The sequence below is a fragment of the Elgaria multicarinata genome, chromosome 3 (assembly GCF_023053635.1).
Source record: "Elgaria multicarinata webbii isolate HBS135686 ecotype San Diego chromosome 3, rElgMul1.1.pri, whole genome shotgun sequence".
Taxonomy (NCBI): Eukaryota; Metazoa; Chordata; class Lepidosauria; order Squamata; family Anguidae; genus Elgaria; species Elgaria multicarinata.
Genome location: NC_086173.1, coordinates 70,094,905 through 70,120,450, shown reverse-complemented (window position 1 = coordinate 70,120,450; position 25,546 = coordinate 70,094,905). Strand labels below are relative to the sequence as shown.

Below are 25,546 nucleotides of genomic sequence, written 5' to 3'. Positions count from 1 at the left end.
AATAATAATAATAATAATAATAATAATAATAATAATAATAATATGGTTTGCATGAACTAAGCAATTCCTAGTAGATGGTTCCACTATATCAAAATGCAAATGCATATTGGTGTGAATAACTGGTCGACATCAAGATCAAGGCTAACCTACCTGTACCAACTTTCTGTAAAAAATATTTTACTCTTAAAAAGAAGTCAGCTTTTCTAGCTACTTCAGAAATATGGTCATTTGAAAACCTTTCTAAGTTTTGGTCATGCCAACCAGGGGCAGCTGATGCTTCCAAATACTGGGGTGCTATGAGCCTCACCCATCCTACCAAACTTTCTGGAGACATTTGGCTGGCCACTGTTGGAAGGAGAATGCTGAACTAGATGGTAATGAGGGAATTGCCCATGTCTGCGAACTGCAGATTGGGACCACAGTGGGGACAAAGTCTTAAAGGGACCCTAGCCCCCTGCTAAGGTCCCAATCTAGGTTGGGTCACCTGTGCTTCCTTTTGAATAAGTTGCATGTGGGGGAAATGGAGCAGCTAGCTACATCTTCAAAGTGACCCTGAGGAGAAGAGAGTCTTACTATGTCTTACTATGATTTTAATTTTTGTGAACCGCCCAGAGAGCTTCGGCTATTGGGCGGTATAGAAATGTAATAAATAAATGAATAAAGGCTGTGAGCTTCAAACACTAAAACACTCTTTCCTTCCCCTTATTTGCCTCTGCAGTAGTCACATTACAGAAGTCACACTACATTAGAAGAGCCCTGCTGGATGAGACCAAAGGCCTATCTAGTCCAGCATTATGTTCTTATAGTGGCCAACCAGATCCCTATGGGAAGCCCACAAGCTGGACATATGTGTGATGGTACCCATCTTCTCCCTTTCCAGCAACTGCTATTGGGACGCGTGCTGCCTCTGATTATGGCTGAGAGTCAAGTGACTCACTCAAGGGCATAAACTCCTTTACTCATATGTTCAGCGTATAGATTCAATATGTACTGAAAATACTTTCTCTGTTTATAGATTCATTATCCTCTCCCTGCCAATTCATGTTCTGTTCCAAATCCTAGCCTCAAATAATCCCCCTTTCTAAAATTCATTTCTCACCAGATCACATACAAAGTACTCACTGGTCAGTTCAAATAGGGAACCATCCCAATTTGGAATGGAAGGAGCGAGACGACTCGGTGCTCCTGGCTCTGTCTATAGCATAAAGAGATGGGAGGACAAAGTAATGTTGTTTTAAAGGGGGGGGCTGTTGCTGTCTAGTTAGCAGCTACCCACTACTGTGAACCCAGCTGTCTCCATTATTCAACCCTCATGTATGATGACTGAATAGGTCAGGTATTCATTTATGTATTCACTTAAGATGCTGCTTTGGCACACTGCAAGTTTTATATAGAGTTGCCCCTTCTGGCGACTGTATTTAATATTATCTGTTAAGAAGGCACATAAACATTACTTTCACCTGCATACTACCAAATTGTCCATTTAGAAGATACCAAAAGGAGACTTTCATTTTAATCTAAATTAGCGGCATGCTTTTTATCTTGGTATGCTGAGCTAGTATTTTATGTCTGTCTGTATGTAGTTATTGATATTTACAATACAAATGCATTTCTGACTATGTTCAAATTCTTCATATGGTATGTTTTTTTCCACAGATTATGGGTGATTCCATAAATAGCACTGTCAAAATACTGCAGCTGATTGAATCCATCTGTGTTTGTTTTTCTTTTTTTATAGTACCCTCAATAACAACAACATCACACGCATCCCTCTCACCAGCTTCAATCATATGCCAAAGATCAGGACCCTGTAAGTACTCCAGTCTGAAATACTGAATGCTTGAATTAACACACTGAGTGTTCCGATCTTGTTGTACTTGTTATTTTACACATTGCAAATGAATGGAACAGAATAGTTCATGTTTCCCTTTTATTTCAGTATGAGCCTGTTCATACATCACACTAAGCCATGGTTAGGCTGCTAACCGTTTTGCAGCAAATGGTTAGTAAGCATGTTTAAGCCATGGTTATGTAGCCACCATAATTAGTAATGGTTCACACGACATGCTAGGTCATGATTCCCATGACATGCTAAGTCATAATGTTTAACTTCAAATGCTTAACCACCGTGACTTAGCATATTGTCTGAACAGGGTTGTGGGAACAGCCTGAAATGGAAGTGGAATGAAGTTGATGGGGAGACCAGGAATAGCGATGTCACAATATGAGTAGTTATGGATGGACTTCTTCACTGAGCACTGAATATTTCCAGGGGGAAGAGAAATGGCATGGGGCTCAGGACATTAGCTTGAGCAGCATAATATGGAAGTATACTGTTCCTGAATATTTGGAGGATCTGGGGGTTTGGAGTAGTTGCATAGAGGATCTTCAGTAAGAGAATTAAACTGGGAGGAAGCCTTGGCTACAGGGTTGTACAATATAGTATTAATTCTGCCAAAGACAACAGGGTGGGATCCAAGGAAGACTTTTTTTTCCAATGCAGGATCCCACTTGCACAATTATGAAGGCAGCTGCAATTTTCATCTTTTCCTCCACCTCTTGAAGCCCTTCTGCACTGTTCTTGATGGTCCCCCAAACTTCCAAAGCAGACTTTCAGCAGGCATCATGGATTGCAGGGGAGGGTGAGGTTGGTGAAAATTGCCCCCTCCTCCCCACTTTTGCTGACAGGAACATTTCTGCAAGCAGAACTCTACTCAGAGGATGTTGCTGCTGGCAGGAACAAAGGCCTCAATGCTTTAGAGTGTTCAGAACACTTCACATGCATTTTCTCAGTAATCTTTCCAACATGATGGAGGGCTGGGTTTGTGAGAGTAGTTTGCCTAAACCACTTACTGAATTCATACCTGAACCAACTTTAAAACTGTGGAGGTTCCTGACAAGAACCTCCTGGAGGTGGTGAGAAGGAAGAACAGCAGAATAGCAGAAACAGCTGGTGACCATGGAGATGAGGTGATGTACTCACTGAGGGAGGAGGCCCATTGAGGGTGACTTCCCCCACCCCCCAAAAAAAACCCTCAAAGCCTGGAGCCAGCACTGCTCTGCCCCTTATATTTTGGCAGCTATTTACATCAGAAATAGGAACAAATCCTGTACATGGAAGCCCAGGTTACATAGCGCTTTGTATTGGGGAGAGAAGAGGTCTTACCCAAGAATCAGTTCTGTAACCACTACTGCTTGGAATAAAAGATTGTGTGCTACAAGAAGGTGGAGTAGGTTGGCTGGTGATGCAGTATAAGCACCCCACCTTTTGGCCACTTCGGAGTTACAAAACAAAGACCTTTGACATTTAATTTTAAAAGCACTAAAAATCTCTCCTGTGATTTAGCCAAATATTATCATTAGTCTATATTCCCCCAATGTATTTCATTATGAATCCATCTATGTCATGCCAGTGAAACCTGTGACAAATGCAATCTGCCAGCCATATATGCCAATCCACCAAGGATTCAATAAATAGTCTGGTTTTGCTGCTTGCCTAGGACTGCCTAGGGTGTTAAACAATTCATTGCTAGTGGACAATTCATTAGCTTGGTGGATACAAGTTGCTTTGGTCTAATCTACACACAGATGTAGTGGTACTGTAACTAATACACCAGTGGATCTTATTTGCACACTGTTGGCTTTATACTTGTATATGTTTACTCCTTTCAAGAAGTTGAAGTGAACATGAACTACCATTTGCACTAACTAATTAAAATGTATTTATATTTTTGAGTATTTTCCTTGTAATACTCTAGAGTCATCTCTTGGTTATTTCAAATCGATCAATCCATGTGATAAACAGACCATAGTGTCTCCTGCCATTTTCCTTTTAGTTTAATTTAAAAGATGGCTTTGTGTGTAGCTCCCTGGAGACTTATATTGACTAATTCCCTTTTTGCTGTAATTAAAGGGGAAAGGGAGGGGGGAAGGAAGTTATAAATGGGATTTAAAGGAAAGCTTTTATATTGAATTTCGAGAGTTACATTTTATAAAACTTGAATGCTGACCCAAAAGGATATTCTAGAAATTTAATTTAGGCTGTGACTAAAAGGGCACTTTTAAAAACTAGAATTTGCATTCATTCCCCTTTTGTGTGCTATAAATATACTTCCATCAATTTTAAGTGGCATGTTTCAGTCCATATGTACTGCCAAATAATTTCCAATTTTCTAAGCAGTCCTACTCTTAATGAAAAATAGAAGAGTTGAACTATAATAAAAATGGTTGGATTTTTCATTTTAGGTTTTATCTATTTGGTTACAGACATCAGTGCCATCAGATGAATAACAAATCTAAAATAAACATGCATGGTAGAGTCCAGTAATATTTCCAAGAGCCTTCATTAGAGCGTTGTTGAAGGAAAATTATTCTGTATTCCTAGAATTGTTCAAAATGTTCTTGAATATGTTATTTAATATTTCTACACCATTTAGCATTCCTTATTAATTGTTTTATAGAAGTGGATATTAATGACCTTCCAGCAACCATGACTACAAGCCAGTGCATCAACTTACACATGCAGAAAAGATTGCCTACGCAGTAAGGCTTTTAGAATGCATTGTGTGTATCTTCCACACTTCCCATGAGATGAAGCAGTGCATCATCTGATTTAGGCAATTGTTTTAATTTAGGCAAAGATTACTTTTTATTCTACTAGATAACATTGGCTGAGACAGTAATGAAGAAATGTTCTTTCTGGGGAAAATGTTTCTGATAGGTTGAGATAGGGAAAGCTTTCTGGATATTTTAATTTCATTTCTGAGTTGTTCTTGCCCCCTTCCATTTAATATGATTTGATTGACAGCCAACGTGAGGAAATCTTGAAGGAAAGCATATGTCTATGATTTGTTCCAAAATGGATTAATGGAATGTTGCAGTCACCCATGTGTCCTTCTCCAGGGTTCTTGTTATGTCTCATAGCTGTTCACTTGTTGTCTATAAATTATATAGCGGCATACCCATATCACAAAAACTACTATTCTACTTAGCACCTGTGTATGTAAACATTGTACAACGGACAATACCTATGTAGTCCTCTTAGAAATGCAGCAAAGGCTCCAGCATGTTCAGAGGAGGGCAACCAGGATGATCAGGGGTCTGGAAACAAAGCCCTATGAAGAGAGACTGAAAGAACTGGACATGTTTAGCCTGAAGAAGAGAAGATTGAGGGGAGACATGATAGCACTCTTCAAATACTTAAAAGGTTGCCACACAGAGGAGGGCCAGGATCTGTTCTCGATCCTCAAAGAGTGCAGGACACAGAATAACGGGCTCAAGTTAAAGGAAGCCAGATTCCGGCTGGACATCTGGAAAAACTTCCTGACTGTTAGAGCAGTATCAGTTACCTAGGGAGGTTGTGGGCTCTCCCACACTAGAGGCCTTCAAGAGGCAGCTGGACAACCATCTGTCAGGGATGCTTTAGGGTGGATTCCTGCAATGAGCAGGGGGTTGGACTCGATGGCCTTGTAGGCCCCTTCCAACTCTGCTATTCTATGATTCTAAGTTCCCTTGATTGCAATGAAAACTGGAAAGGTGTTGCACCGGCTCCTCTCTCGCACTTAAACCTATGGAACTAACTTGAACTGCTTTATGCCTTCAGTTTTCCCCCCACCTCTCACATCACTATCAAGATGCTTTAGTCAACAGTAGCCTGCATTTTATGCTGCCTTTGGACTGTCATTTTCAGTCTTGTCATGTTTTTTATTTTGTTTGTTAAACTATGCTCTTTTGAAGATCAGAATATAGGAATGATGTTGTTTAATTTCAGCTTGAGTTCTAAGGAAGACTGTGCAATACAGATGTAGCAGTTAATAATATATTATTTTTTCTTTCTAAATCCCTTTTCTGTTGCTCTGTTTCATAGTCTTTTTTAATCCTGCTTTAGCTCTAACATGAATTAATTTTGCATTGATCTGTTTTCCTTTTCATGAGACAGCTATATTTATGCAAAGTGTTGCTTTACATTCACTTTTCTTCATTTCTTTATTGTTGACTCTCCCATGGTTTCTGCCCCGATGAAGGAATAAAAACCTGCAGAGATAGTTGACTGTGCTCTTGTATAGATTAAAGGCAGCTTAAAAAGAGACTGCAACAATTCACATACACTCCATTTGCAGTAGATGTTGCTTACTGTACTCATATATTTATGAAAGATTCAGTCGACATAGTTAAAGCTTGATAGATTTTCCCTGTGAGCTTTTCTCAAAAGAACATTCTTAAATGCACACTATATGCTGTAAAATTTAAAGTTCAACACAAATAATATATTTGCAGGTCCAAACTTGAGATTCAGCTTGGGCCCTGGGGATGGGGGAGGAAAAATATTAACATTTTAAAACAAGCATGGAATCCGTTTTTTGCACATCTAGGCATATGCTAGATTTATGATAAATAATTTCAGTCTTGTGTAAATACTTATCACCACCAAAAACAGTGAACCTATTTATTTTGTAAAAGATATAATTTTATAGGAAAACTTAGCAAAATATTGTTGAACTTTGAGGTTGTCAATGTTTGAAGTAATTTTGACTCTAGTATGTTATAGATTTAATTGTTAGTTATTTCTCTTTTGAAAGAAGTGTTATTGTTCTTTCAGTATCTTCTAGAAGGTATTTATATTGTAATTTCAATGATATGCAGATAAATTGAAATGTAATCAATAATTAAAAGCCAACTAACAATATTTGCAGCATAATCCTATGCATATTTACTTGGAAGTAACTCCCATTGTGTTCAGTGAGGCGTACTTCCAAGTAAATGTGCATACAGTTGTGCTCTTAATTGCTTAAAAGCCATTAATACTTTGGAAAAGTCTCTGTTCCTTACAAATGACATGGATTAGTTCATTGATTGGGAAACTCTGGCCCATGGGCTAAATTGACTGGCCTACTCCTATGCTTTGGCAAAACAAAACTTCCTCCCAATCTTTGATTTCATAGTCTGCCCTGGAGGTCAGGAGACTTCAGCTTTGCTGGACCCAGCAAATAAGTGAATTCTGGAAACTTCCCAGCAAAAATGCCTTGTATGCCATCAGCAGACATACAAATCTAGAGACTGTCTGTTGAGGCGCCACCACTGAACTCAATTGCAACTGTCTAACATAAGGATCACTCACGCTGTTAATTTATTTCTGTATAAATTACTGCATGTATTAGACACTGTTTTACAGCACTTTATATTTGTCAATACGATATGTAATGTTAATGTGTCAGAAATGAGTGCTTTGTCCAACCCTGTCCTACAAGGAATGACAGTATTGTCTTGGGAGCACTGCTTTACTGTCTGCCTGTCATGATTCATAGAGAAGGGATGAAATATTTGATAGTTTATTTGCACATTTTAGCTATTTCATTTTTCAAAGATAGAACCTTTTTTGAGACAATGTGACACAAGGCAGTATAACTTCAACAAGTCAAGGGGGATGAAGTACCAAAAAGTAATGTATGCCCTCTAAGAATTAATGTGTTAAAAATATGACTCATCATTGCTCTTTTTAAACTTCAGAGGGAGATATATTGGTAGCCTCCTATTTACATAATCGAATCTAAGGCTGAGAGATAACTTGCCCAATACACTCACCATAGTGATTCTGACTGGTATCCAGGTTGTGCCCCTCTGCATTGATCAGCAGAACAGAGAAGGCAGCTGTTTTCAGCAATTTCCCCTCCCTCATGCCACCTCCCGTGCTGTTTCAAGGGTCCCTCAATCCTCCAGAGCAGATTTTGGGGAGACATGCAGATGGCTGAATGAGGGAGAGGGAATAACTGAAAACCACTTCTCTCTCATTCCACTGACAGCTGCAGAAGAACGCCACCCTCTATGCACTGTAAATCTCATGATCTATTCATCTAAACTGTTCCTTTATAACATTGCCACCTGAGACACCTTGTTGATTCCTTTGCTAAACTCTAGTGTTTGTTCAACTCTATTTAACTATTATTATTTATCATGGGTTTTTTTTTTAAAAAAAATCTTAATTTCCCAAATGGTGTCATCCTTAGTTGTGTCGCTGATTCCTGTGAAGTCTGGTTGTAGCTGAATGCACAAGCATAACTATCTTATGTATTTATTTATTTAAAATGTTTATATGCCAGCCATTGTCCTATTTAGGATTTCAGGGAGGCGTACGACCACATGTATTAGATGACATTCTAGTGTTATTGGTGCTCAAAATCATTGCTGATCATAGGAGGGTGCATTTGGTTAATTATTGCTTGGATTGTTTCCCTTTGCCTCCACTTTACAAGATGGGAGGTCTGATGTCAATCTCTTTCTATCCATTACAGACGGCTTCATTCCAATTACTTATACTGCGACTGTCACCTAGCTTGGCTATCTGATTGGCTGCGTCAGAGGCGATCAGTTGGTCAGTTCACATTCTGCATGGCACCTGTTCACCTGAGGGGCTTTAATGTTGCTGATGTTCAGAAAAAAGAATATGTCTGCTCAGGTAATATCATAAGTTTAATGTTTATTGTTTTGCTTTGTTCTGTCATTTTGTGTTGACGTTTCCATTAAGCACTGAATAAGTCCTCTTAAATGTCACTCTTTGCCAGTTCCAATTCAATCATGGCCCCACTAAACAGTGCAATAATATTTTAAATTACTATCATTTGTTCTGAGTCTTTTCTGAACTGCTGGGCTGTGTTAACCATTCTGTACTTAAATTGTCTTTTTTTCAATTCTACTCTGATCATATTACTGTGAGAGAGTAATTAACAAATAATATGATGCCATTTCTCAGGCAAAAGCCTTCTGAGCTCCATATCTGACTAGCATACAAATGGAATGAATTAGCAAGTGCATGTGAAACACTGGTGTTTAATTTAACGCACAGTGAGCTTTGGTGGGTATATATTTTGAATGAACAAAGAAGGAAGTCTGTACTTTTATTCCTGGCTATGATGTTTCTTTCAAACATCAAACATCATAGCCATAACATCATAACCTTCTTTCAAGCTATCTAACATTTCTGCTTTTAATGTTCTTGATGCTATAGCTTCATATACATATACAAAAATGTCTTTATAGATTGGAATAATAGTTGTTTTTAGTCTACCTTAGCTGACTTCTTTGATTAGTATTCTTGGTTCTGGATAACTTGGGTCCTGTGCAACAGAGCATAATCAAAATATTTAGTAATTATACATCATATCATACAACATTTCACAGATATACAGTTGATAACATTACTTTGGGTTGATTATCCCCATTTCTTGTTTATAATGTGGAAGATGAAAGGGCATATTTTAAAGTTTGTTTTTCACTTCCTGTAGTGGTAAGGGCTGTCTTTCTGCAGCCTAAACTATTTGTAGGCAGTTTTGCCTCTATCTCTAACAGTAGTGCATCAGCATAGCTGTTTCTCAAAGAATATTTTTATTTGTTGAACAACAAAAAGAATTGGCTACCACAACAACAAAATAAACAAAAGCCTACATTTTTAAAACCACACTTTCCTAAAGAAAGTTAAGATTTTTTTCTGCCATACAAACTTCAAGCACATAAAACACTACAAACATTCCTAAATACTTTTTTTTGTTAAAAGAACATACATACATACACCACACACATACACACACACACACACATATAGTAAGTACATTTTTCATCTTGAGGACTCTAAACTGATAATACAGATGCACTATGGATATAGTGATATAAGTTCATAATGCTGAATGGGAGGTAGGATTTTAATGCAAATTCCAGTTCCTGTTATGTGGTTTTACCTTCCATATATTCCAGTTGATTAAAATGACTTAATAAATGCATTACATATGTAAAGTTGGTAAGGGTGGGACAAAGACCAAGGTCCTAATCCATTGGAATTGTACCCATAAAGCTTTTGTCAATTTGAACTCAAAAGCAGACTATTTTGTACATGCCCAAGGGCATATATACACCCAGCAGGACTTTGGATTTCTTTGGAAACAGAAGAATCTGGGACCATATCACAGGCTGCTTTTGAAACTGCCCTCAAGTTCAAAACCAGTTTACTCTAAGCAATGCAGACTGTAAATTAGAAAGTTCAAACTGCAGAGAGTGCACAGAGTTCTGGATTTTCATCTTTAGAAAGAGGTTTCATATTTTTCAAGAGAGAATAGTCTGTAGCTGTGTACTAATTTTAACATTCTCTCTTAAGTAAACCTGTTCTAAACATTATGGGGCTGTAATTACTTGTATGTCTATATCCATATGTTCATTTGTTTTCTGACAAATCTTAGACCATATTAAAAAGATCAAAAGACAGATCACCATTTTTACAATCTATTTTTCCTAATGGTAACTGAAGTGCACAGGCTATGAAGTCTCAGTGGAATCTCTGAAATTTATGATACATAAAACAAAAAGTTTCTAATAATTCTCTGTTCCTGTTTATCAAGAGACAACACCCTCTTTATAAATAACAAGCTAGTGGTAGTTTCAATTTTTGTTCCTTTGGAGAATTGAAACTGTATTTCAAATGATGACATTTGTAACTAATATATCCTCCAAACATCTTTTCTAATCCACAGTGTTGTGATGTGAATTATTCTTGCACTGTTTCTTTATCATTAATATACACAATGATACTTCTTAATGGTACATCAGGCTTTAGCTTTTCAATGCTTAATGTTTTGGACAGTAGTGATATATTTGAGGATATGTTCCTTCATTATATAATCTTTTTTGCTTTGAATAGGGAAGTATTTCCCTAGTCTCTGATATTGTTTAACAGTGTATTAATATAAAGGATTTTAAAAGGCAGTACATAATAAGGCTGTACTCACTCTCACACACAAAAAACACACACTTATTTTGTGACACCATTAAACAAATAGTTTGATAACTGACAAGTGATAAGCAATCCTTGCATTTTATAAATTAGCCATCAGTGTTAAATATTTCCACTATGAGAGTGGTAACTTCCATGTCAAGATAAAGTCAACTTGGAGCACAATTAACCCCCTTGGAAAATGTATTTAAATAAAACAGTGCTTTAATTTTAAATAGTAAGTACAGTACACATGGGAATATGCTGAATAATTGTATATTATTATGATTAATAATATACTATTATTAATGTCCTTTTCCAATTGGCTGGTGGTGATAGGAGGGCTTTTTAAACTTATTTTAAAATTTCCCAGCAAGAAAGAAAAAAGAAAAAAAAAGAAAAAATGTGTCTACATAAATTTTAATGTATCACTTTCAATACGTACATTTTTATATATATGAATGAAAATATAACTTTCTAAAAACTATACATAAATGTCAACAAAAGCAGACCAAATATCCAAATAAGTATCCATTCACAGGTGGTGTTTACACACACCGTTCAAATGTTGAAAGCATTGTAAAGTTTACAATTGACTGCATTTTAGGAAGTGAGTGTTTATCCTTCCAGTGTCATAATATCAGCTTTTTAACTGTCAGAAGTTCGCAGAGAAGCCATTTGTGCTGTGTTGCTGACCATTCGTTAATTTCCAAGAAGTAGGTAGATAAATTAAAAGCACATGTACATCAACAAATATGAAAGATTGTTCTAGTATACAATGTATCCATATAATAACTCCTCCCCCCAAGAAAGCAACTACTGGACATGTTGAACACATATGCTTAAAAGAAGCATTAACAGCTTTGCACCTCCAACAGTTAGCCGACTTAGACAAACCTTATTTAAGACACGTTGCAGCATTCAATTGAGAAAAAAACTTTTTTAATTGAATAAGATGTGTCCTAAGAACTATAGGTGGATGATGGGAATTGTAGTGCCAGACATCTAGAGGGTGCCAGGTTGGGCAAGGCTGCCATAGACAGAGCCTTCATATCTGCTTATGTCAAAGATGCTTTCCACAGAAGCAGTTCATGTATTCAGATATCTGCTATTAAATGATAAGGTATCAAGTTTGAAAACATTGTATGATGAACATGCATGTGTAAATCAGCCTTTAGTGGTTCGATGTGACGTGATAAGATGTTTTGAATTACAAAATATGGATTCTTTGTAAATATTTATAAACCTTCACTACAAACAGGGTTGTGGGGTGAGGTATGACTATAATGGGCACACCAAATTAACTTTGTGTTCAAGAAAGGTTCATGTGGGAGTGGCCCTCAGATACTGTCACTAAATGTTGGTACTTTAAAAAAATTAAATTGTTTTAACTATTATAACTGGTGATTTCTCAGATTAAAGCTGCAGTGAGATTTTGATAGTATTTTAATGTTAAACGGACATTCTTCTCAATACACACAAACGTTTGTTGTGCTCTGATACCGAGTTAATTCAGTGAAAAGAATTTGTCAGTCGCTGTCTAAAGGATGGTAAGGCTATTGTCAGGGCCTGTCTTTTTTATACCTTTGAATGGCACCTGGTAATTTTAGGCAATTTAATTAAATAATCGTAACATTAGAACAGTCACCCTGTGCCTTATTGCTTTACTATGACTTTATTAGAATGTAAGCCTATGCGGCAGGGTCTTGCTATTTACTGTCTTACTCTGTACAGCACCATGTACATTGATGGTGCTATATAAATAATAATAATAATAATAATAATAATAATAATAATGGTAATAAAATGTGCACAACACCACATTTTTTTAATACTGATGCTAATTTCTTTTCCTTCTCAGGTTCACATGCTGAACCTCCATCCTGCAATGCCAATTCCATCAGTTGCCCATCTGCTTGCACTTGTAGTAACAATATTGTGGACTGTCGAGGAAAAGGCTTAACTGAAATACCAGCCAACCTACCAGAGAGTATTGTGGAAATGTAAGTGTCACAGCGTTTTCTGAGCTCTATAAAGCTGTATTTCATCCAAAGATATGTGCAGATTGTTCTTGAATTTGTGGTCCTTCTATTTGTGGCAGTGCCCATTTACCAACAACTGATTCTGGAACTTATCCTCAGTTTTAAAGTTGCTTTTTTGCACAATATATTATTATTATTTTTCAGTACACCCCTGGATGCTTAGAAGTTGAAGCCTCGAGAAATTCTTTAATTATATTTTTACCCCAGACTATTATGGTGACATTTATTGTAAGAACAAAGATTTACACTATTATACACTATTATACAGTGGGTAGTATCCTGTTGTGCCCATGTGCTTGCAGGAGTGACCACTCATGCAATGAGGTCTTTGTGCTTCTAAAAATAACCCAAAATGAGTAGAAACATTCATTTCCTGAATGGGACAGGTCAGCAGAGTTCACAGAGGGGAGCTCTGCTAACCTGTCTTCATCCAGAAACAAATGTTTCCACTCATTTTGGATTATTTTTAGAAGTACAAAACCAGAACCAGCAGGTTAGGGCAGTCTCACTGGATAATGCTCAGTGTGATGAAATAGAGTTATTTATAAGTTTCTTAAGTTCAGACTTAGAAAATACAAAATATTTCCAGAATCTTTTTTTGCTGATTGTTTTTTACAACACTACATTTCAAATGATATTTCCCTGTCAATTTAATCCTACATACATCCAGCTGAAATTATATATATGCTTACCTAGGAGAAAGTAAATGGATACTGTTGTTTTTATACTGTTGTTTTTATGTTTCTGATGGTTTTTTTAAATGTTGTATACTTTTTAATGTTTACCATTTTTAACTGTTGTAAACTGCCCAGAGAGCTTCAGCTATGGGGCGGTATATAAATGTAATAAATAATTAATTAAATAAATAAATAAATACAGCCCAATTGAACTCAATGGGATACTACTGAATAGACATATATAGATATGTGCTATTCCTCTTAAACCTTGTATCGCTCAAACCTTTATCATATAGAAAACCACAGTCTCCCAAATGGTAGACTCATTTGTGGTTTTCAATGGCTGATAAAGAAATGTTAAAGTGGTGCACATTTTATTTGTTTTAAATTTATTGTTGTTAACTGCCTTGAAGTTTTTAAAAGAAAGGCAGTATATAAATATTTAAATAAGTCAATCAATGTGTGTTTTTATATGAGCTATTTAGTGATGCATTGTTGCCTGTTTTATCTATAGAAGGGTCAGGAATAAAATAATATAAAATATCTGTTAAGTCTATTCAGCAGGGCCTTGATTTCCTCCTTAATGGGAAAGATAGCCCCATTGCAAACAAGGTTACATGTTTGCAATGGCAAGGCTAAGTGATACGTTTATCAAAACAAATACCATCGCTTTATGCTGGAATAATATCTACATCACATATTTTAAAACGTTTTAGTGTTTGTCATTGCTTCTTTTTATCTGTTGTTACAGTCTGCGTTTGTGCAGTTTTTAGTACGGAATGGTAACGAGGCTGAAAGGGAGCTCAATTACTTTTGTTTTGTTGCTTGAGGAGTTGAAAGCAGGTATTAGGTCTTGTATCTTGCTGGCAACCAGCTATAGCAACATTGATGTTATGAAGCCGGTTTTGTCTTGACAGAAACATTGGTTTGGAACCTGACATATAGACATACTTAGAGCAGACCCATTGAAATCACTAACTTAAGTTTTACTGATTTCAATCCGTCTTAAGTAAGATCCGGATCTACCTTAATGCTGGGTCACATTGCTCTGTAATACAACATCCGATTATGTCTGTCTCTTGCCTAGGCATGTTTATGTGCAATTTCCAGGTACAAAAGCCAAGTTGTTTTTCTTCTAAGCACTTCTACCTTTCTGTACTTATTAACTTGCTCTGGTTATGTTAAATTTCAAAATGCCAGACCAAAACAAAGAACTTTTTTTATGAATTAAGAAATCCTTGTAGGTTGTAGAATGTAAACAATGGGCAGAACTCAACAGAACACTTCCACCCCCACAGATTCTCTTCCGCCCTGCTGGTTGTGTTGCACAAGTGGCCCTGTCAACTTGCACAATGGTAATTTAGCACTTCTTGGGCAACCTGAAATGAGCAGAAATGGTAGTTTCTGGAAGGAAGCAGGTTGGTGGAGCTTGCATCAGGGAGATCCACTGACCTATCTCCTTCCAGAAATGAGTGTTTCCGCTCCTTTTAAGGCTACCCCTAGGAATTGCTAAATCTCCCTTGTGTAAGCAGAGGGGACTGCCTGTGCAACACAGTCAGCAGGACCCACTGTTTACACAGTGCAATTGGCAGGCCAGAAAAGAATTGGTGGAGGCATAAGTGCCCCATTGGATATTGTCCAATGCATGTTCACGAGTTGTTTAATAAATGCTTAACAAAAAGGAAGGTTTTCCAAGGTATTCCCAGCTTTAGCCAGCCTCCTTCCCTTACCCTACCAAAGCCTTCCCTAGGCGCCCATCTAGTTAAAATGCAGGTGAGGAGGTAGGAGGCACCTCCTGCTCTTCCTTGGATCAGGGGCTTAACGCTTACCCAGAGCACATCCCATAGGATTGTGCCCTTAGATTGGTATCCCCCAAAGAACTGTATCCTTCTGGATCCAGATGAAATATACAATTTGTTCTGGGCATATAGCTACTATTTTCACCCTTTTCTACATTATTAGCTTCATAGAGTGGGTATTTTTGACATTTACTACAGCCCATTGTTACTAAGACCCTTCCAGGAAGTATAGACTCATAGACTTGGAAAAGAGCTAAACAGTGGCCAAGTTAGGACAACATCGCTTGTAAGCTTCCTTAATTATATCTTTTAGAAAACCGGGGTGGAAATGCCATAAACAAATAAAAATATATAAGAAATGGGGTAATGAATCAAAGTAAACTGGTAAAAGGTTTTTGATCTGCCTCTGTAATCTAGTGATCCGTTTAAGCTTGATTTAATCCTTCATAAATTTGAGCTGATGTCCTTTTAAGTATTATCCCTACTGTGTTAGCTGTAGGTCTACAACCATAGCTAAGAACTTTGTGTGTCTTATGGAGAAAGGGTCATAGTTCAGTGGCAGTGCATGTTAAAACTCCCAGGTTCAGTCCATGCCCTCCCTATAAGACTGGGAAAGATTCTTCTCTGAAGCCCTGGAGAGCTGCTGCCAGTCATAGGTAATACTGTAGCAATGGTCTGACTTCTTTATGTTCCTGTCCTAACTGTAGCAATAATAGAGATTTCTCTGTTGAGGGCTTTGTAAGAAAAGGATTATCTTCCTCTTCTTCCTCATTTTTAATCAATTTAAATCTACTTGGCTATAGTTTTCTTTGCTACTTGAGAAACAGCATCATGGTGGCTGAGAACAGAAGGCAGAGATACTTCCATTTTGACAGGGGCAATTGCTGCTATATGCCCCCAAGCAAATAGCATTTCTGATTTACTATAGCCCTATTCAGGCATTCACCTTACTGGGTAGGTGACCATGCAAGGTAGGAGCAGGGCCACTCCATGTAGCCCTGCCCCCAGTGTGAAATGATACATTCTCCTGGGGTCCACATGCAGATCCTAAATGTGTGCAAAAAGAGGATCTTTGCATGTATAGCTATACATGAAGAAGTCCCCAAGTGCAGACGTTCATGCTCTATGCGTGGATGCCAGGGGGGTGGGCCATGTGGTGCAGCCCTGATCTTGGCTTATGTGTTTGCCTTGGGGAAAGGCATCCATGAAAGTCCTGATTCAGATTCTGCAGGCTCCTGACCACTAGCCTCACATTAAGTATCATTATAACCCAGTCCAGATCCTCAGCTGTAACAACCCTCAACACAGATGGCTTATCTTCCTCTGATTCTGACTTCAAGGCTGAGGCCATGCCATTGTTTTCTTGAAATTTACAGCCTGTACAGCGGATTAGCTTTCCTTTTCTTCTCAACAAGCAGTCTAAATCACTGCTTTGCATCTCACAGGTTATAGGATAACAGTTTCACAGCCAAGGTCGTCACTTCTTGTTTACCTGAACTACAGGTGAGCCCTTTACTTGAAGGTGAAAGCTTGAATAAGTAATTCACCACCAATACATAATGCCAAGCTGTCTCAGCAAGTGCAGTTTTCTTGGAAAGGTCCTACTTCACAAAAGAAATATTAGGCAGAAAGCTGTGCTCAAGCCTGACTTTTCCATGAAATAGATGACAAGACTTTTAGTTATGATTGTTAGTAAGGAGTTTGATACCAGGTGCTAAACTGGCTGATAGAAAAATTGGTTTCGGCTAAACTACTACATAGAAAGTGTAGTAGCATTATGCTTAAGACCCACTTATATGTAGCACTGCCATCTGAAGCAAAGTATTTGTGGAAAAGACAAGCATTGCAGAAAATGAATGTCACAGAAGAACACAATGTTCCTTTTTATTTTAGTTGGGAATCAGAGGAATGTGGAACTACCTGTAGCAAGAGACATTGTGATAGCTAATTTTGGAATATTTGCAGTACCCACAGACAGTTATTGGTTAGATGCCTTTATGGTATGTAACCAGAAGTTTAAGGATCATCATAGAAGTTTTCACCTACACATGGAAGAACCGAGCTTCCATGGCAAACTTTTAATATCCCAAGATCTGTTCCACCACCACTTTTACAAATGAGCCAATTTTGGTTTGTCAGAGAAGCCTTTTTTCCCTCAAAAAAACTGTTAATGAAGCATCTGCTTAAGACTTAGAAATGATGACTTGGCTTGAGAATATTGGTTATCCGCAGTTGAGATTCAAATAGGCAAATGTATAGTTATGCACTTCATTATGTCTCTTTATGAATACCACTCCCCAAATGATCCATACCTATAAATAAATACCAATCATTATCACAAGTCGATTATATGCAGAGAGAAGGCTTGCATATTATAATGACACCTGGGAACTTCAAGTTCTTGTGAGATTCCTCTCAGTGAGCACCTGGCTCTGCATTGTCAGGGGTGGAGAATAGGCTTTGTTCCCAAGTACAACACTTGTGGATAAACAGTACAGGACTGAATGGCAACCATTACTCTGTACTGGGAAGATAAATGGTTATATTTGCTTCCTGCAAGGCAGCCTCTGTCTGTATAGTCCCATCCTAGGTTTTGTTTGTTTGCTCTTTGTTCCTTATGAACACAACTTTTGTGCCGTATAGGTTCTACTTGCTGATGAGTTCACTTCGCTCTGCCTAATGATGAGGCTAGCTCCATTGCTGATAAAAACAATTTGTGGTCTCTCGGGGGCCTAGCCATTCCACCACCCCAGCCCTATGTATGCGACCCCTAGATACAGACTCCTGCTGTCAAAAAAGTTGATAAGAGCCAAATAAGCCTTAGACAATGAACTGTGCTAACCAATCAAGGTGATTGGAATGTGGGCCAAAGACCTCATTCTGGCCACTGTATGTCTCATTTAAGCTCCAAGTTGCCTTTCACTATGCCCAGACCTCTTCGTTTCCACCTGTACCTCCCTATATGTGTTTGGCTTTGTGGCAGTACTGGTGTTTGGTTCATCACACCAGCAGTAAACTTGGTTGGAGTTAGGAGAACAGTGAGCTTTTGGAGCCTGTCTTATCACTTGTGCTCTAGTGACAAGACAAGGGGAGAGATAGCCCTGCTGGGATGTTACAGTGGGCAACTTGTTTACCTATTATGTGTCCCACCATGAAGACATCTGAAGTGAGATACAAGCAGTGTGTGTGTGTGTGTGTGTGTGTGTGTACATCTGCTAACCATCATAAGAAAAGAGAAGCAGATGAAATAGTCATATCATGGCAGTGGTAGTCAATAGAGTTTATGACAGCATCACATGGAAATGGGATTGCTAGTCATTCAGATTTGGTTTATACAGGGCCCATGTGCCTTTAAAAGTTTCATGACAAATGTAGAACTAAGAGATGCATCTTTCCCGCTCATGGCATTTTTGTGGTGGGCACAGGTATACATGTTACATCTTTATTTGTTACTCACTTCTGAAAGACATACAGTAGGAACCCTTGGGGGGGGGGGGAAGTGGCAAACCCTCATAAGAACAATTGATTTCCCAGTGGTCTCTGCTGTTTCTGTAGGCCTGGTATTTAACGTGTGTGGCATTTCAGAGAAACCATCCTTTCTTTTAGGAATGTTGGGTGCCTGGTGGGAAGACATGGTTATGATGTGCAAGTGGTAACCTCTGTACCTAGGACCAGGAGATCATTGGAGGCTTAGAGAGTATTTGAGAAGCGGTACCTGCACTTGAGCATTTTTTTCTCCTGCATAAGTCAGGCAAACTTTACACTAGTCCACTGGATGTTAACCAGCTATCCCCCCTAATATCTATGTTATGAGATATACCTAATGAAGGGAGTTATTCTGTCATCATCAACTGGTGGGAATTGCTTTGGGATTCTGTCTCTGGTTACTGCTGAGTCTGCTTTATGTGTCCCTGCAAGGAAAAATGATTCAGAAATTGTGTCCGTTAAGAAGTTTTATTTTACCAACTCCTTACCAGGAGATGGCAGGAATTTATGCCCTGTATCCCTCCCTTCCATGAATTTCCAATATTGTATTTATATTGTAGTTGTAGAATTATATCACTGTAAAGTTTCTAGACAAAGGTTAAGGCAAGAAAGGATTTACTGTGCATGCCTCATCAAGCTACCAATAAGCTGTACAATTTTACAACTGTGTAACTATTAATTGATTTCCTGTATTCTATTAATCAATTAACAAACACATTTAAAATTAAACACTGAAACATGATAGTATAGTGGGGTGTCAAGTAGTCATTTATGACTTGATAAATATATAAAAAGAAGTGGAAGAAAATCTTAATTGGCATGATTCCAGTAAGAGCCAAAACAGACAGTACTTTATGCGAACAGCAGCTATGTCTCCTCCTCCTCCTCCTCCTCCTCCTCCTCCTCCTCCTCCTCCTTCTTCTCAGGGCCAGTGCTACCATTAGGCCAACTAGGCAGCCACCTAGGGCGCAGACCTCAGAGGGGTGCAGTACTGACCTTTAAGGGTCACCGTTTTATACAAATTAGCTGTTTTAAGAAAAAACATAAGTTCAAGTATTGTGCTTTTCATTTAATCTACAAAACATCTGTTCTTAAAAATTGAAGGTGGCAATTTTTGGGGTGTGTGTGCAAGTAGATTGCCTTGCCTAGGGTGCAAAATAGTCCGCCGCCGCTTCTTCTTCTTCTTCTTCTTCTTCTTCTTCCTTCATTTTTTAACCTAAAGTAAGCATAGCCCTCCCCCACAATCCAGATCATTAAATCCCCTACCCCACACACTAGGATCCTGATCCAGATCAAGGCCCCTCCACCTATTCTAGAGTAAAAATGAATGAAACAATAAAAGATGTAACTGCTAGACACAGATTTAAGTAATGTCTGTTTTGTCCCTGTCAATGCGGCCCATATAAAACACTTACCTTGGGCAAGCTTCTCTAGAGCAATGGATTTCTGAAAAAGTGCTCTGTGAGAGTTTGCGTTTCATGTACTGTATATCATCTATTTACTTCATGTTCTCTTCGATTATGCCCCACTTATCCCACTTTTCTGCCATAAATTTTTGAACTGTCCGCTTCACATTGAGGGTGCGGGTGCTGTGTGGACATCAGTAACCAGTGCAGTTTCCATCCTTCTCAACAAAGTTAGCCACCTCCTTCTTTCCCTCGTTTCTCTTACGTAGTTTCTTTGCAGTTAATAAGAATTTTTCCAGTTCATCGCTGGCATGGTTGTCTGGATCAGACTCATTTCCTGCCTCTTAATTCTCTAAGGCCTCTCTACCATATTCATCATTCCAGTTGTTTAGATTTATTTTTTTTAACACATTGAAGAAATTGTCCCTCTGAAAAAGATTATATAAGAAGGAGAAGGAGACAGTTATGTTCAAGTATAACAGGAATGAGTGTTGCGTCATACATTTGAGCCCCTTACACGGAAGCGATAGTTCATGCATTCCATCTCAAGACCAGTTCACACATTCATGTACATCACTTATTATTCTACATGTAATGACTCCAGGGTGCATGTATGAACTCTATTTGAAAGTGTTGTCTCTGATGTGGCTTCAAGTGATTTGTATCACTTGTGGCCACTTCACAAAGCTTTCCTATGAAGAACGTCTGTTCCTTCTGTAAAAGTTTATTTGTGATGGCCCATTCACGTATGAAGTCATCAGCTGTTGCTGTAGTCATCAAGTGATGTGTTTACATCTCTGAATCATACTCAGACTCTGCTGCATACAAGAGAGTGAAAGCTGAGGAGAATCTGAGCTCTATCACACCCTAGCATTGCACTGTTAAGAATTAGGTTTTAAATGAATGCATACTTAAAATGTGAAGCCTTTTGGTGGCAGATGCTTAACCAAGGCCAAGCATTTTTGGAATATGATATTATCACACCAGGCACTACAATGCATCTGCTTCGTCATTCATGCACAATACTTCCCTACTTCTGTTGACCACATGGAGCAGTGAATCCCTTTGAGCTAGCCAGCTGGGTCTTCCTTATGATATGAATAGCAGCATGCAAGAGCCAGTGTGGTGTAGCGGCTAAAGTGTTGGACTGAGAGTCGGAAGATCCGGGTTCTAGCCCCCACTCAGCCATGAAAGCTCACTGGGTGACTTTGGGCCAGTCACAGACTCTCAGCCCAACCTACCTCACAGGGTTGTTGTTGTGAGGATAAAATGGAGAAGAGGAGGATTATGTATGCCACCTTGGGTTCCTTGAAGGAAAAAAGGTGGGATATAAATGCAAAAATAAATAAATAAATAAATAAATGCAATGTACTAATAACATTTATTTAATTTCTACCGTTCGCTAAACAATACTTTTTTTTGCAGCCATTTACTAACAAAAAAGGGCCACAGCAAACCATTAAAACCAGAGAGGCATAGTCAGCTTGCTTAATTTTATGATTCCTATATTGACTACAAGTGTCATGGTTGCCAAGTAGAGAAAGCATGAGTTCTGACACCTTGAAAACAACACACCATTACGGTCAACAGAGCATGTCTCTCTCCTTTGTAGACTCTATAGATTTGACAGCTAAGAATTATCAGTACTGATGCCTCATTTCTCTCCCTGTCCTCCAGCTTAATGATTTGCCTCTGTTGTCGGTAGCCTTGACAAACTATTAGCCAACAGCAGCTGAGATGTTGATCAAAATGTGGAAAAGCCAGCAATCTGCTCCTATTAGCAAGCTGAGTAATATCCCCTCTTTCCACCAATAAAAAGAGATAGTTGCAACCTGAACTGATTTGAATGTCTTAAACTAATCTGCAATGAGTATTCCTTTTCCAAGACAAATAGTCTTGTTACCACCAATAATGTGCTATCTGGCTTTAGAAAGGCAGTATTAGGTACTCTTCTATATAATACACACACATACACACACACACACACCTCACTATTTATGTGTAGTGTTCATGTGCCAATTGAGTACATAACAAAAGTGCTGAACCTTGTGATTGATTAGGACAGAATTTCAGGTGCTTATTTTTTTCCTAGAAGATCATTTGTCACATCTTTTCTTCTTCTTGCTGTTTTCAGCTGTTTTGTTAGGTGTCTGGTCTGGTCAGCAAAGTTCTTTTTTTTTAAAAAAAAAAATTGAAGCCAGAGCATATAGGGACTTGCTCTTAATGCCACATCATGTTCCGAAAAAAATATCTTTGAATCCGTCAGGCTGCTCTACACTCTCAACAGGCTTTGCTATTTTATAGAGAGAGTGGAGGAAATTGCTCTTGTCCTTTGACCTGAACAGTTGTTGAAGCCTTAAAAATAAAGCTCCCAAAGGGCAAAGACACTGTTTCTTAGCAGAACAAAACAAATCATTGAATTGTAGGGCTGGAAGGTACCTTCAAGGGCGTCTCTTCAGAACCTTGATGCACAATTCACTGTACCCAAGCAGTTTACAAAAGGTTGTAGAATATATCAAAGACAATTCTTGTTTGTGCTAAAAGCTTAGAGCCATTCTAGACTTTCCTTGGGTTTGCTTTTGTTTATTTTCCAGCTAGGATTTTGTTAGTAATAAGAACAGAGAATCTAATGTGTGGATTATGTACCAAAGTTAACATTTATGGGGCACTTATGGGGCAGTTTCCCCCCTTCCAAAGTTTTAGACTTATCATCATCATCATCATAATCATAATCATAATGTTGCGCAGACTTTATACTGTTATTTTTACCCTACCCTGTGCCTGCTTACCCTACTCTGTGCCTGTTTGCATTCTCTTCCCCTCCTTATTGTTTTACTATGATTTTATTAGATTGTAAGCCTATGCGGCAGAGTCTTGCTATTTACTGTTTTACTCTGTACAGCACCATGTACATTGATGGTGCTATATAAATAAATCATAATCATAATCATAATCATAATCATAATAAATGATTGTGACTGCTCTGATATTGCTTGGAATTTTGCTATATTTTAATGACATTTTAACATTGTTTTATTATATTTTTGTTTTATGTCACCTTGGTGAAGGCTTTAGCTTGGAAAAGCATTCAATAAATTTTAAAAATAAATACTAAAGATTGTTCCTGCTGCTTTGCCATTTTGACACTAACATTTATCATACTTTTCCTAGCCGCTTGGAGCAGAACTCTATCAAAAACATTCCTCCTGGAGCTTTCTCTCAGTACAAGAAACTTAAAAGAATGTAAGTATTTTAAATGCTCTAATATATAAAACATTTTAGTTTTTGCTGCTGATAGCTGCCAGTGATACAGCCATATGAGCAAGCTGCTAGTTATGCAAGGGAAGGATCTCCAGGAATCCATATATGTCACAAACGCAGTAAGTACTACATGCACACAGTTGGTTATTCAACACAGACAATCATTCCAATATTCTTTTAGCTTTCACTTATAGCATTTCCTAAGCCACAGCTCTAATAATAATAATAATAATAATAATAATTCGGTAAGTACAGTTGCTGAAAGAAAAACTGATAGGAACATTTTTCCGGTGCATCTTTAGAACTAGTTATATTTATGTCTGACACCATATGTTTGATACCAATTGATATAGTGAGATATAGGCTCAGTTCGGACAACACGTTAGTCAACACAGTGTGAAAACTCCACTCAACAGTTGAGTTTTTAGGGGGCAATCCCCACACAACGTATTCTAACTCCACCGTTGTATGAGTGTGGGCTACCGTGGAGTACAATAAAAGTCAATGGGGTGTTTTAGTGACAGTTCCTCTGCCCTCTCTCCTCCTCCGGTCCTCCCAATGGTATCCCATCAACCATTGCTGGAAAAAAAAACCACAATCCTGGTGGCTCTCCTTTTGCCGCTCTTGCCAAAGAACTCTGTAGCCAGTGGGAAAAATCAACTCAATGCATCAGAAAACACCACAGAGCCCGCCACACAACATGCAACACAATGGTTGCGCAGGAACTCTCCTCTGCACAGTCTGGATATTCAGGGTGGAGTGTTTTCCAAAAAACTCCACCATTGCACAGAGTTTTCACTCCAGTCAACACGTTTCTCTACGGTGGTGTAAAAGCTCCACCATGGAGTTCTAAAACCAACGTTGACTAACGTGTTGTCTGAACTGAGCCATAGTGAGATCTCCATGGATTGCACAGACAATATTTTCTATGTATAAAGTAGTATTTAGGCCAGTGTACCTAACAGGACATGACAATTAAACTATGAATAACAGCTAGGTTGTCTTTTATCATACGATGTTACTGTACTTACATCTTTTCCATAATGTGAGATTTATTTTATCAGAGGAAATGCCCTTAGGTATTTGTTCCTGCTTATTTGGTAAATTAATTTTAAGCAACTGGCTTATAGCTGGAAAGACAGCTCTTGCAAGAGTAATTTTCTAAATGTAATAATATGCTTATTATATTTGATAGGAAATAGCTTTAATTTCTAAGTAAGTATAGTGAGCTAGGGGTTCTTTTTAATATCTATGCCAGTGTCTGCCTGGGAAACGCTCTGTAACTTCAATACAATTACTCTGAATTTATGTCAGTATTAAAAGAAAGCAAAACATGGGTATATTTATGTTCAAAATCTACTAGGAGTAAGTTGAAGAATGTCATTAGCAGGCCTGCTGATGTTTAATTTAGTTTGAAAGCTACAATATGTAGCTGATGGTGATAGGAAAGATTCCAGAAGTTACACTGGCTAATTTTTTTAATGGAGGAACTGTAGTGTGTACACTTACCTGGAAGTAAGTCCCATTGAAAAGGGTGGAACTGAGTTATTTTTTAAGCATTCATATGATTGCACTGCACTTATGGAATACGATTTGTGGAGTGTGAATACTTCAGAGTCTTCAGTTCTGATGGTCATTTTCCTAAATTTCCAATCAAGTTTCCTTTTAATCTTTTAATTTGAAGCATTCCTCTTGTTTAGGAATAAGACTTGAATGCTGGGTCCGGTAATCTGCCTAAAAGAACCTGGGCTTGCCATAGATTCCCATAAAAAACTAGATGTGCAGAGAACCTTGACATTTGTATGTGTTTCAGGCCCATGTAGGAACATACTTAACTTGGGTAGACATGCCCATTCAGGTGCAAGAATTAAGTGGCTGCCATTTTCCAAGATTCCTGACATGCAAATGGCGATGTGCAATAACTCCTGAATTAATGCATATAGAAAGCTCATTTGGTGGTAAAATATATGGGTGTTTTTTTAGTCATGATGGGTAGAAGAACAATTACTAGTTACTGTTGCACCTGTATGGTTTAATATATAGAACACCAGAGTAGGAGCAGAAAGACCTGAATTCACATACAGGAGAAAATTTGCACAAATTTGGAAATCAGGAGCAAGAT

The 25,546-nt window shown here is 38.1% G+C and overlaps 1 protein-coding gene across 1 annotated transcript in view; it reads left to right on the top strand.

Annotated features, from left to right (window-relative positions):
• The window catches only part of SLIT3 (slit guidance ligand 3), a 538,785-nt gene that overhangs the window by 334,996 nt on the left and 178,243 nt on the right, over window positions 1-25,546 (top strand). Inside the window, exons 7-10 of the mRNA XM_063120567.1 lie at window positions 1,739-1,810; window positions 8,289-8,452; window positions 12,615-12,756; window positions 23,335-23,406. Of these exons, the coding sequence (XP_062976637.1) occupies window positions 1,739-1,810; window positions 8,289-8,452; window positions 12,615-12,756; window positions 23,335-23,406 (450 nt within the window). The remainder of the gene's footprint in view (window positions 1-1,738; window positions 1,811-8,288; window positions 8,453-12,614; window positions 12,757-23,334; window positions 23,407-25,546) is intronic.